The sequence below is a fragment of the Galeopterus variegatus genome, unplaced genomic scaffold, assembly GCF_000696425.1.
Source record: "Galeopterus variegatus unplaced genomic scaffold, G_variegatus-3.0.2 Scaffold1520, whole genome shotgun sequence".
NCBI lineage: Eukaryota > Metazoa > Chordata > Mammalia > Dermoptera > Cynocephalidae > Galeopterus > Galeopterus variegatus.
The window spans coordinates 181,482-195,234 of record NW_007727631.1 but is presented as its reverse complement, the minus strand read 5'-3'; the positions used below and the strand labels follow the sequence as shown (position 1 = coordinate 195,234).

The window sequence follows — 13,753 nt, the reverse complement described above, 5'->3', positions numbered from 1 at the left end:
GGGTTGCGATCCGTTGCTGGTCACGAAAAAAGACAAAAAGGGGAAAAAAAAAAAAAAAAAAACTTAAACTGAAGGATAAACACAAAGGAGCCAGGAGGCACCAGCATAAGAGGGGAGCAATAGCATTCCAGGAAGAGGAAACAGTCTCAGCAACAGCCCTGAAGACAGTAAAAGCCTTTCTGGGGAAATAAAAGGCAGCCAGTGTGACTGGAGCCTGGTGAGGCCAGATCAGATCTGCAGGGCCTGGCAGATGGGGCTAGGACAAGGTCGTTGGGGGGACAGATATGAAGACCAGGGCAGTACATGGGGGAATAATCATAAGATGCAGAGAACACCCTCCTCCCAATAACTTGGAAATAGAAAAAGAGATCATCATTTGAGTCAACTGCTGAAGAAACAGACCAGAACAGTTATGCTCAGCCTCCAGGCCAAGACTGTAAGTAACCTTTTTGGAGGCTGTGGCAAAATATTATCCTCAAAAGTCAAAGATGTTAAATAATTTGCCTCAAATCACAAAGCAGAGGCAGCATGGAACCCAGGTCTGACTCCAAAGCCTCACTCTTAAACATGACTCCATGTTACCACACAGAAGGGTTGCCTGTTGGCCGTGGACATAGCAAAGAGACAGTTTGAGAGACAAACTCTAGCACTGCCTTCTAGCACTCAAGTTGAATCCAGGCAAGAGTACCCTGGTCCAAGAACCCAGCTTTGCTGGTTTTTGTTTTGGGTGGCTGGCTGGTATGGGGATCCAAACCCTTGACCTTGGTGTTACAAGGCAGTGTTCTAACCAATGACCTCAATGTCCAGCCCAGACAAGCTACAGGAAATTTTTTTTTCTGGCAGCTGGCCAGTACGGGGATCCAAACCCTTGACCTTGGTGTTATGAGGCCAAGAAGCCAGCTTTGGTAGTTACCTGTAGATCTGCTCCTATGGTGAGGGTGGGTCCTCCACCTTCCTGTCCAGCTGACCCCAACCACCAAGATTACCTTTCCCTGCTCCCTTTGGCTGGCAACTGGGCTTCCCAAAAAGCATATCCCTAGGAGAGGATCAGCAGATTGGCAACCACCGTCAGTTCCTGTCACCCCGCAAATCTGGTTTTAGGGACTTTGGACCCTGGGGGAAAGATTTGTGACAAATGAGGGTTCTGGCTGGCTCACCCAGGCAATTCTGTCCAGTGAGGGTTGTTGAGTGACCAGCTGCTGTACCTTAGTGGTCATCTAACTTCGCCGGGAGCACCTTTGACATTCACTGCAAAGCTAGAATATTGCCATGTGCCCCAGAGGAGGGCATACCTAACTCAGCCAGGCAGGAGGTCACAGAGGTAATGTCATAAAGGGAGAATAGCTGTTCAAGTTGTCCCCACCCCAAACCCCTCCTCCCATTAACATTACCTTGTCCCCCCCTTCAAGAGACCCCTTTGGCCATCTGGAGGAAATCCTTTAAAAGCTCAGCTCAAAGGCCAGCCCCTCTTGAAGCTTTTCCTGACACCCTCTCATAGAAATACCTGCTCCAGCCCGCCCCCCAGACTTCCAACAGTGAATACCAGACACTTCAGTGGACCTCTTTACACACCTAGCTCTTTCACTGGACCCCCAGGTCTCTTCACAGCAGGCATAATGTCATCCCCCATGCCCAGCACATTGGAAGTTAACAGCTTAGATACTGGGCTGGTGGAACAAATGACTATTGTTCATTAGGTACCTGTGGCAGGACCACCTCAGATTGTTCACAGATTAGGAAACCTGAGGCAGAGTATAAACAACTTGCCCAAATTCAGCAAGACCTAGGACTCAAACACAACTTTTATTTTGTTTTTGTTTGTTTTACTTCAGGTGTCATCAAAAAGATCTAGCACTATCCAATAGAATTTTCTGCAATGATAGAATCGTCTATATACATTGCTGTCTGCCATGGTAGGTACTAGTCACTTGTAGCTACTGAGCACTTGAAATGTCACTAGTTACACTAAGGAACTGGATTTTGAACTTAATGGTAATAATTTAAATCTAAATAGCCACACATGGGTAATGATTACTGTTTTAGCACAGTTTGAAGTTTACTCTCTTGCTCACTGGCTGGAAGATTTGGGGCAAGCTGTTTCCTTATCGATGAAATGGGATCGCTGTTTCTCTGAGGTTACCTTTTAGCTCAAATGAGATTACATGAACAGCACCAAAGCTCTGTATAGGTAGAGAGAGCAGTTTCAGGAATGGGTAGTGCCTGGACTTCAGTGGGGGAGGTTTCTGGGGGGGCCCTTGGCATGGATAATGGTAAGACCAATAACAGGACTTCACCGGTGGGGAGCTCCAGGCCCAAGTGCCAGCCATATAGTCTCAAGGAAAAAAGCCCCACCTCCCCTCCTTTCACATATACACACAGAGCACAGACCTCATGCAGCCCCAAAGGGGCAAGAAGAGACTTTAATTAAGGGAGGGAGGATTCACCAGAATCAGAAAAGGGACAGCGAGCATGGGAGAAAGGGAGCCAGAGCAGGCAGGAGGAGGACTCACCTCTCCACCTCTAGCACAGGCACTGCACTGACAGAAAAGGCGAAACAGTGGCCCGTCTCAGCTGGAAGGGCACCAAATGGCCTCTGTAGCCAGAGGTTGCCTGGCTTTTGGGCCCCAGCTCTTATGCATGGCTGCTGGTCACCAATACAGCCCTTGTCCCCAACCACTGCTGAGTGGCCATCTTCAGGCAGAGGTCAAGAAGCTGGTCCCCACCACTTCTGCTGGGCCCAAGGAGGCTTGGGAATAGAGGGCAACGGAGAGGAACTGGAATCTGAAACCTCCCTCCCTCCCCACCCGGAGTGGCACAGGGGAGAAAAGGTAGTCGCCTTCTGGCTCCAGGCCCGCCCAGACCCACAGCGACCAATAAGGTACAATCACTGGGACTAGTCACAGCCACTGGAGGTGGAGGTTGTTTGTTTACCAAAAAAAAAAAAAAAAAAAAAAAAAAAGACAGAAAGGTTACAGTCTCCTACAAGCACAGAGTTGAAGGTTCAAGACGTTAAAAAAAAATCTGTCCCAGCCCAGGGGACTGAACATCAGAAGCCAGCCTGACCAGGCACATGTGGCCTTGGGGCAGGTCCATGCTGCTTTCTTGCCCAGCTAGCAAGCACACCACCCCCCTCCCGCATCTAATGCCCACCCCGACCCAGCTCCCCACTGCTGCTGATGCTGTGCGGAGTGGCTCCAGGATGCCTTTGCAGAGACACGGGGTGTCCGAGGGGGAAGGCCACAAGATCCAGCCAAACGGTTTAAAACTGTCAAGAGAACCAAGAAGCAGTGAATGGTAGTTATTACTGTATCCTGGTGGGCCTGTTCTGGGGAGATGGGCTAGTGTGAGGGGCAGGGTTGGGTCCCAGGATACCCTATGGGCCCCTCTTTCTAATTCAGCCAGCATTCAGCTGTGACCTATGGGGCCTAACCCTAGCACTACGCAAGGCAGAAAAATTAACAGTGATGAGGGCTTCTCCTCAGCTCGCCTGAGCCATGTCATGAAGGCTGCTACAGAGCTCTGCCATTGTCTTGCTTGGTGAACTGAGGTTACCTTCTTTAGACATGGGACTCACATGCAAGGAGTTAGGGGACTCAGAGGGCCAAGGGGAGAGGGACCCAGGATTTGGTACTTTGTGTCAAGATCTGGGTGATCCTCCAACCAGGACAGGCCCTTGAAATGTTTTCTGCCCTCAAATATCCCCCATGGTGCCTAGAATATTTCTGGACATTTTACAGACCAGAGGTTGTTAACCCATGGCTAAAAAACTGAACCAGCCCAAAGATAAGTACTGTTTGGCCCATACAGTGTTTAAAAGCATACGAATGATTTGCCGACCTTGAAAACAAGGAAGAAGCCATGTACAAATCCAGATTTGGGGATTCTTTTGAAAAGATGGAAGATGGAGCCATAATGGGCTGGAGTGTGTGGCAGTGATCCTCTTCAGACAAGGCAGGTGCTCATCAGGTCCCCACCAGGCCCATTTCACTCCTGTGCAACACCCGCCTGACCTCTGCATGCACCTGCATTGGTGACCCTGCCAGATGCTATAGTAGTGTCTGAGACATTTGAGCCAAAAACCTAGCTCCACTTTCTGGTTCCTCCTCCACTTACTGGCTGAGAAACCTTGGGCAGTTGTCTTCACTTCCAGGGCCCCAGTTCACTCATCTGTAAAATGGTGTTTAATGCCTGACTCAGAGATTGTTTTGAGTATTAAATGAGACATGTGAACATGCTTTTTCAGCTGTATAACTCTATAAAAATATAATTCTAATAACTAAATAATTGTTGAATGAATGAGCCAAACATTAAGTTGGGACATTTTCCCTCACAGTTCAATCTAGAGGCCTTCTAATGCCCTGGCCATAAAACTTCATGCTACAATACATGGAAAGCTTACTATGTACCAGGTGCTATGTTTTTCATATATGATCTCATTTAATGCTCAACAACTCTGAACGGTAAATACTTATTAACAGTATCTTCCTTTCACAGCTGAAGAAACTGAGGCTCAGCTGAGAGGTCCAGAGACATTCCTGAGTAGGCCATGGAGCTCGGATTCACATCCTGGTGGTCTGACCCCACAGCCCAAGTGAGCTGAACTCCCATGCTGCCCTATGCACACATACAGCCATTTGTACGCTGGTCACCCTCAGTATAATTAAACCCCAGGGGAAGTGGGAGTAATTTCCATTTTTAGGAAACTGAACTCCTTCTGTGCTGGGTCTGTATGTACTGGTAGGAGTAAACACTAAATCTACCACCTAGGGATCACAGTCAACTCTGAGTGGAACATGTCAACAAACCAAAGATTGTTTGGAAGAAGGAAAAAAAATAAGAAGGCATGTCCTGAATATCTAAACAAGTAGAACTATGTCATCAGTTCATCAATGTAAACAATTTCTCCCCAGAGGACTGCAGTCCTTTCGCCTGGAAAGGCACAAACAACTTAAGAGGAGTCTGAGGATTTAAGCTATGAAAGTGATGAAAAACAGGCGAAGAAATGACTTTAAGCCTGAGAAACAGACACTGAAGGAAAATATTTAAGTCTCTTTGAGAAGTGGAATTATACCATGATTAACTATAACTATGTTGCTAGAAAATTCACATGTGGACCTGACTTGCCTTACTTGGAGTTTAAATTTGACATAGGTAAGGACTTTGTGGACATTTTTTGGGGGGGGGGGGGGGGCTGGCCAGTACAGGGATCGAACCCTGGACCTTGGTGTTATCAGCACCACACTTTAACCAACTGAGCTAACCAGCCAGCCTGACTTTGTGGACATTTTAGATGTAGAACGAGTGTCTAAGTCCCTACAAGAGACTAAGAAGTCTCCCAGACACCAAGATATGGAAAGAGGCCTCAGGAAATAGAACCTACTGCTGGCACTACTTTCACACCAGCTGCTAAGTTCTCAACATGACCCGTAGTTTCTTCCACCTGTGGAAGGAAACCAGTAAGGCCCCCTACTTACATTCTTGAGGAACTCCTCAGCCACAATGCGTGCACGGGCATTGACCGACAGCTTCATCTCGCTGATCTCCTTGTCAATCTCCTCCATGAAGTGGATCACAAAGTCCACCAACTTGTGTTTGTACATCTGCTCTGTGTGGAAGTTGGTGATCAGAAAACTGATGTCATACCCCTATAGGAAGAAGACAGTAGGGAAAGAAGAAATGAGAGAATTCATGTTCCAAGAGCACTGAGCTGGCCATGTCCTCTACTTCACTCATCTACATGCTTCCAGATGGCTGGGATCTTCTCTCAAGCTACATGCTCTTTCAGTCAGCACCCCACCTGCCCTTGGGAGTATCTACGTTGGATCCAAGCAACTGCAGTCAGTTGAAAATTTTATGTATATGAGACGTTTCTAGAAGACAATGTGTGGCACAAAAAGCTACGCATTCAGAATGAGTCAAGGGAGAGTGAAGGAACTTAAAATCTTGTTACAGAAGAATCTACTCAAACAAAAGGGAATATTTAGTCTGGAGAAGAGATGACATGGGAGAGGGGTTGGAATGAGGTTTTTTACTGCTGGAGAGTTGTGTAAGGAAGACCAATTTTATTTATCTGGGTGGCCCCAGAGGTTAGATCTAGGACCAGGAGAGAATTTTGCTCAGGATGAAGAGCTTGGCCGACACGTCTGACGTGTCTGATGATGGTGTGTGCTGCTCTGCGGGGTAGCTGCTGTCACTGGGGATATGTTAAGTTGAGCTGGTAGGGAGCCTGTGGAGAGGATTCAAGTACAAAGTCAGGCAACAATTGACCCAAAGTAAACTGTGGCTTTGAGAGACTATGATTCAGTTGGTGGCAGAACTTAGAAGACATTTCTAATTCACTGTGCTGTTTCTTTTTTTTGTCTTTTTTGTGACCGGTAAGGGGATCGCAACCCTTGGCTTGGTGTCGTCCGCACCGCGCTCAGCCAGTGAGCGCACCGACCATTCCTATATAGGATCCAAACCCGCGGCGGGAGCGTCGCTGCGCTCCCAGCGCTGCACTCTCCCGAGTGTACCACGGGGTCGGCCCCACTGTGCTGTTTCTGCTGCTGGACTGTAGACTCTGGGATGATAGGCAATGCATCTTATCTTTTCTGTCTTTTCTACAGTTGAGGTAGACCTAACTTCTGAACTTCTGATCCCCCTTGCTCCCACTCCAGCTGAAATGAAGGCCAACTCTCAACTCAGGTAGTGGGTACCCTACAGCTGGAGGAACAGCAATCCTGGTTCTAGAAACAATCCCAGGCCACTCACTGATAGAATCCCAGGTAGTATATCACAAACACATGGATCACAAAGTCTCACCTCCACTGGTTTCCTTCGAAGAATAAAGAAGTTCTCTGCTCGCATCATCATGAAGCGCATAAACTTGTGACATAAAATCTTCTCGATCTCATCAGCCTGGTGAGAGCAAAGGAGAAACGTATTTCTCTAAAAATGATACCCTAGGAAAAAAATAGCCCTACAGGCCTGGTCTTCTGACCCAATTTCTCCCAGGCTTGCTGGAAGCGTGGTATTGGGAGCAATGACTGCCTGAACTTTGAACCATGGGGGAGTTGGTTGCCAACTGAAAGAAGGGTCTACCTTAGGGCCTCTCCAACTTAATGAGGCATTACTATGATCTCATCCTCACCCACTCAAGAGAGGTAATTCTGGCAAGCAAGAGTCTTATATCAGGTCTTTCGGAGTCCATACATCCATCCTCAAAGCTGTCTTTCCCTTTCTCATTTCACTAGTGCGTGCCAAAGTGTGTGGCACGTACCACCTGGGGTATCAGAGATAAACCTCTAGTAGACTCTGCTTTAATAACACTGAACATGAAATAATTCCCAAAGTTTCTCCCTTCTGAACTTCCTTTCAAATATTTTGAAAGGAAGAATTTTGCAGCTGGTGCTAATATGTCCTTAACACCTCCCAACAGCTTGTTAAGCTTCCATTTTAACAAAGAGAGCAGGCCCCAGGGTTAGTGCTTTCTGTAGGCAACAGTATCTGGTCTGAACTTAATGACATTGCTTTGTTTTTATTGTATTTATTTTTAGAGGTGCCCTCTGTTGTGGCAAGCCATACTGTTTTTCCATTTATGGTATAAAGTTTCTTTTCAAACAAACTTAAGTAAAGAAATAGTCAATTTAAAGAAATCTATTAAGTAAATAACTGTCCATGTGATATATAAATATGACGAAAATTACTGGGGTGGTAGGAACGATAGACATTTGTGAAACACTGCCTGAGGAAACACATACAAAAAATAAAACTTCGTTTTTTATATCAAGTCTCAGTTTCAGAGACAGTCGCTATCACATTGGTATTAGTACTGCTTATTTTTCTGTACTAGACTTATTTCTCATTCCTTAGGAATGGTTCTATGATCTGACACCAAACAGGCCCCAGGGAACAGATTTCTATCTTCTAATCCAGAGCAAGGCTTACATGATGGAGTTGCTCTCTCTTTTTACTTTACTGACCTGCTGAGTTTGGCAAATCATCTCCTGAGAACATTCAAGAAAGTAGAGCCTAGGTTTTTTGCACCCTGATCTCTTGGATGGGGACCACTGGCATGAAAGATAGCTCCTAACTTGGCCTCCTTTGTGGTGAACTCACCTGTTTCACAGCAATGCTGACCCGGACAGAGTTGATGGAGCCCTCAATCAGAACCTTTTCTTTCTCATTCCTGCTGATGGTCACGGGCTGTAGCAGGAGCTCTTTGCTACTCCTGAAAACATAATGCGATAGAGGCCTCTGTAGCATAAAAGGACGGAAAAGTCAGGGTGACCCCAGAGCAGGTCTTGGAATCACTATCTGAGACCATAGAGGCCAAGGAATAGAAGACTCACAAGCAGGGGTGCTCCAAGATGGGGGCCAGTGAGTGTGTTCTCCAGCAGAAAGAGCACAGGCTCTGGAATCAGGGCGAAAAGGTTTTGGAATCCAGCCTCCTCTGTTACTTTCCTTGGGCAAGTTACCCTGTTGGAATCTCAATTTCCTCATCTGTAAAATGACTCTGATGCCTATTTCACTGGCAAGGACTGAGAGAGATCAAAAAGGGTCAAGTGTCTAATAGCATGCCTGGCACATGGCAGGAGCTTTACAAAAGACAGCTGATTTTAATAACTATAGGCAAACCAGTATACTGTTTATGAAATGAGGAGAGAACCTCCCTTAGAAATGAGGACAGGTTAAAACTGAACACAGTTTGGCCTCCTTTAATTATCAATCCAGAATGATTCACTTATTCACCACTGAGACCCCCTATCGCTCAGGTCCCAAGCTGATGCCTCCAAATTCCTAGATATTTGTAACGGTAGTTAACTATGATGGCATCTGTGAGCTGTTATCATTTTAAAATACTTACTAGAAATCGTACATGTTAACTAGCCTAAGACTGCACATCCTCACATCTTAACAGTTTTTTTTAATTCAAATCAAATTATTTCACTTAATGTGGTAACATGGCTTATCTCAGTTATATATGTCCCAGATTAAATTTTAAAGAGGAAAAAGGGGCTGGCCGCTTAGCTCAGTTGGTTAGAGCACAGCCTTAAAACACCAAGGTCACAGGTTCAGATCCCTGTACTGGCCAACTGCAAAAATAAATAAATAAATATAATAAAACTTTTAAAAGGGGGGAAAAAGAGTACTTTGAAATGGAAACTAAATAATAGAAAATCATTCAAAATATGGAGTATTTGGAACAGGGGACAGAAGGGTCCAGGCTGGTAGGGGAAAAACGTCCTTCATCCTTAAATTAGTAAAGTGTGAAGATGGCATCTCAGATAACGGAATTCTCTGACCTCTCCTTAAACTACCAGTGGGTTCAATAATACCACAGGAGATGCTTCATGAACAGCTCCACTCTAAGAAGTCACACCTGTGTAAGCAATCTTGGCTCCAGAGGAGCTCAGATAACGGAATTCTCTGACCTCTCCTTAAACTACCAGTGGGTTCAATAATACCACAGGAGATACTTCATGAACAGCTCCACTCTAAGAAGTCACACCTGTGTAAGCAATCTTGGCTCCAGAGGAGCTTCTCCCCTGGGTTTTGTCCCACCAACCTACTGATCCTATTTTCTTAATTCCAAATCAGAAACCACTGTTCATCTGGCAGCAAAATATGTCAATTGTAGCTGTCCTGACAACTCCAGGACATAAGTTCATGGCAACCTCTGGACAGCAGCCATTCCTTTGTGCTGCACTCCCTCATCTCCACCCCGACCTTTTCCTTCCCTACCTGACTTCCACCTCCGGCTTGTTGTGTCGTTCAACGACCTGGGAGGAGAAGTTCTCCAGGCAGAGGGCAGCCTGCAGTGTGGCCCGCACGGCACTCAGGTAGGGGCGGAGAGTGGCAGTCTGTAGGAAAAAACCCAAGGGGTGAGGAAGATCAGAATCTGCCTCACCAAATCCACTTGCGCCTTACTATAGCTCCCACAGAGCCAGGCAGTACTGAAGGTGACCAGCTCTCAGAAACCACAGTGAACAGAACAGACTAGGCCTTTAAGGTGCCTTTCAGTCTAACTCCAAAGCAGTAGGTCTCAACAAGGGACCATTTTGCCTGCTAGGGGACAGTTACCAATGTCAAGACATTTTTGATTATCATGACTTTGGGGCAGGGTAGGGGGAGGTGCTTCTGTCATTGAGTGGACAGATATCCACTAAACATCCTATGATGCACCACAAAGAATTATCCAGCCCCAAATGTCCATAGTGCTGAGGCTGAGGAACTCTGGTCTAGAAGCATACACGTGAATGATTGTCCTCAATCTTATTAAGCCAAGTATAGGTCCACTGTTTGCCAGGCTCTGAGCTAGGTGGGAATTCAAAGATGAAGAGTATCTCTACACTCAAACAGCTCAACTGGGCAGGGGATATAGAGAAAATAACCATGATATAAAGGAGGATAAAATATAAACTAGACTTATAGGTAATCTACATTTGAGAAGAAACTGGTTTTGATTTGAAAATAGAAATAGGATTAGAAGTATTTAAGGATTTTATAATGAGAAAAAGTAGAATAAGGACATTCCCAGTAGAGGAATCAGACTCTAGCTACACTGGTCAGTTTCTTATATTGGCCAAGTACGTTCTCCCTTCAGGACTTTATACATGTCAAACCATCCTATCTGCAGGCTTTGCTCCTCTTCCTTTACCTAAGTCATCCTTGAGATCTCAGCTTGTTAGGGAAGGCCTCTTCCTTGCTCAGAGAGGCCTCTCTTGACTTCCCCCTGCATAGCATTTATTACAATTTACAATGACACATCCTTCATATGTCTTTTGTAAAGTGATTTCTCCTTCACTAGACTATAAGCCACATGGTCAATAGACCATGTCTATCTTATTCACAGCTACGAAGCATGCACCTAGTTCAAAACCTAACATATTCAGTATCTTACTCATTTTCTGTGCTGCTGATAAACACCAAGGTCAAGTTTGATTCCTTGCACCAGGCAGCCACACATACACAAAATAATACCGCCACCACCAACAACTTAAGCAAAGTTAGAATAACACAAAGGGGCATTAAGAGTTCCAGCAACAGTAATGAGTACAATGTTTCTATATATGGGAAGCATTTTAGATTCAGTAGATGAGGTAGGGTAGGTTGGGGTAAGATCAAGGGGAATCTCAAATGCCAAGCTACTGAGTTTAGCTTTTCTTTATTTTTTGGCAGCTGGCTAGTATGGGGATCCAAATCCTTGACCTTGATGTTACAAGGATGCCCTCTAATCAACTTGAGCTACCAGCCAGTCCCTAGCTCTTCTTTTAATGTGGTAAGAAACTACGGGGGCTTTCTGAGGAGGAAGTTACACGACTGCAGCTGCATGGTGGCTCTGTGCAGAAAGCATTAGAGAAGGAAGTGAGACATACAGCAGAGCACTGATGAGGGCTTGGACTTGGGGAAGTAGAGAGCATCACAGGGGTTGGAGTGACATTAGATGTAGAGGACAACGGAATCATAAAACAACTCCCAACAAACTATGGTTCATCCATACAATGAAATACTACTCACTAATAAAAAGGAATATCTACCGATACACAAAACATATAATCTCAAATGTATTATGGTAAAAAGCCACATTAAAAAGCATGTATAGTGAAGAATACCCTTTATATGACAATCTGGAAAAGGCAAAACTGTAAGAGGAAAAAAATCAGTGGTTGTCTGGGGGTGCCAGGGAGAGGAGGGGACTGATTATAAATGGACTTCAGGGAACTTTTTGAGTAATGAAAATGTCCTCTATGCTTGATTATAGTAGTGATTACATGACTTTCCATATTCATAAACAGTAAATCTAAAAAGGGTTAATTTTAGGTGGCCAGTTTTGTGACTCCTGTTCTTTCAAGAATTAAACACACATAATTTTTTGTAATACCTCAATAAACTTGAATTTTTTTTTTTTTAAAAAGATGACCGGTAAGGGGATCTTAACCCTTGACTTGGTGTTGTCAGCACCACGCCCAGCCAGTGAGCGAACCGGCCATCCTTATATGGGATCCGAACCCGGGGCCTTGGTGTTATCAGCACCGCACTCTCCCGAGTGAGCCACCGGGCCGGCCCCAGTAAACTTGAATTTTTAAAAATCAAGAGGCATGTCCTCAATCAGACAAAAAGAAAACCCCAGTGAGGTAGGAGTACACAGAGTTAGCCAGGAAAGGGAACACAGGAGGAAGAGCAAATCTGGAAGAGAAAATGAGTTTTAACTAGAGGTCTAATTTCAAGGTGTCTTCAAGATATCCAGGCAAAGCAAAAAAAAAAAAAAAAAAAAAAAAAAAAAAAAATCCAGGTGCACCTTAAAAGTGAGGCAGGAAGGCCAACTGAGGAGTCACCAGAACATACTAAGTCATCAAAGCCAGGAGACTAGATAGGTATCACCAGCGAGAATGTAAAGAGACGGAAGTGGAGCCAAAGTCACAACTCCCAGGAACGCCCACATGAACAAATGGGAGGACTTCCAGGAAGGGAGGGATCAGCGGTATCCAAGCTTAGATACAGTAAGGTTGACACAGCTCAGTTCTGACCAGGAAGGGACCTGAGTGGAGGCAACACAAAAGAGATCCTTCAGTAGGATAAAAGCAAGGCTGGAGCTGCCGAGAAGAGTGGGATAAGGAAGTGTGGACGCCTGCCTGCCCTGGAAAACTGGGGTCAAGAAGACAGGACAGGACACGGGGGTGTATTTAGGAAGCTCTACTATGGATGGGGAGGTGGCCCTACTACCCACCTCAGCAGCCCTACGACTGGATACAAGGCCTACTATGTGCCTTCGAGGCGCTACAAGCCTAGGAGGCCCGCTTCCTGCTTCCTCCATGCCTCAGGAATATTCCCTACCTGCCTCGAAAGCCCGACCATGAAGCCTCAAGGCCTGCTTCCCAGCAGCGAGTCGCCCCGCTCGCCCCTTCCTCACTTTGGCCCCCGCCCTACCCTCTTTCTCCCACGCTCATTGTGCCCCCACAGACCCCGGCATCCCTCAACCCCAGGCCTCCGCGGCAAAGCCGCATCTCCCCCAGGCCCACAGCCTAGAAGAAGAACACCGGGGGTCTCCGGTCCAAGGCCCGGCTCTCTCACCATCGCGGGCGCTGGCTGGGCCGGAAAGCGGAAGTGCGGAAGTGGCCAGCTCTCGACGCCTGTCCTTTCTCGAGAAGCGCAGCCGCAGTCTCCGCCCAGACTTCCGGGCGGTACGATCTAGGTTCCGAGCGGGGGGGAGAGGGGGCCTGGGATCACCTGGACCTTTGGGAAGTTTCCCGCGCTAGAACTATCTTGGTACTGATACAAACTCCTGAGTTGTCAACCGCTACTCAAGCTTCTCCCGGTAACCATGGAGCTCTCGCTCGTGCCTTCGGCTTTCTGGTCGCTTTTCCCTCAGCCTCCCCCCAGTTATGCTATGGTACAGTCGACCTCAGGTTGGGCACCAACTTAGGACAAGCCCAGGCGGAGGGGCCCTCCTTTCCTTCCGGTTCTGCTCCCCCAACCTTTCTCCGGGCCCCTCCTCCCTGCCGCCCCTGGGGCTCCGCGGGACTAACCGCGGAGCTTAGATCTCGGCCGCCGAGCCCCGCCCCCCGAGCCCGGGCTGTCTTGTAGCCTTCGCCCGTGGCGTACCACCCCCGCCCCGGCTCCAGGGGCTGGCTCACGGCCCGCACCCCTCCCTCCACCCCCCAGTGGGCTCGCCCTCCCCGTCTCCGCGCCCTCGCGTCAACTGCTGGGGGCTTGCTCATAGCCAATTCCGGACGGTTGCTCCTGCCAACGGGAACTCCACGCCCCCTCCCGC

At 47.0% G+C, this 13,753-nt stretch overlaps 1 protein-coding gene and 1 non-coding gene across 2 annotated transcripts; both read right to left on the bottom strand.

The window, feature by feature from the left end:
• Positions 1–2,389: 2,389 nt before the first annotated feature.
• Positions 2,390–13,156, bottom strand: ARPC4 (actin related protein 2/3 complex, subunit 4, 20kDa). The gene is made up of 6 exons (XM_008577485.1): positions 13,054–13,156; positions 9,724–9,842; positions 8,098–8,209; positions 6,802–6,897; positions 5,475–5,645; positions 2,390–3,265 (listed from the first exon to the last, which is right to left on the bottom strand). The coding sequence occupies exons 1-6, from the start codon at positions 13,054–13,056 to the stop codon at positions 3,260–3,262; spliced, it is 507 nt and encodes a 168-aa protein (XP_008575707.1). The 5' UTR covers positions 13,057–13,156; the 3' UTR covers positions 2,390–3,259.
• TRNAI-GAU lies at positions 5,193–5,266 on the bottom strand. Its single transcript has one exon. It is a non-coding gene; the product is annotated as a tRNA-Ile (tRNA).
• Positions 13,157–13,753: the final 597 nt, after the last annotated feature.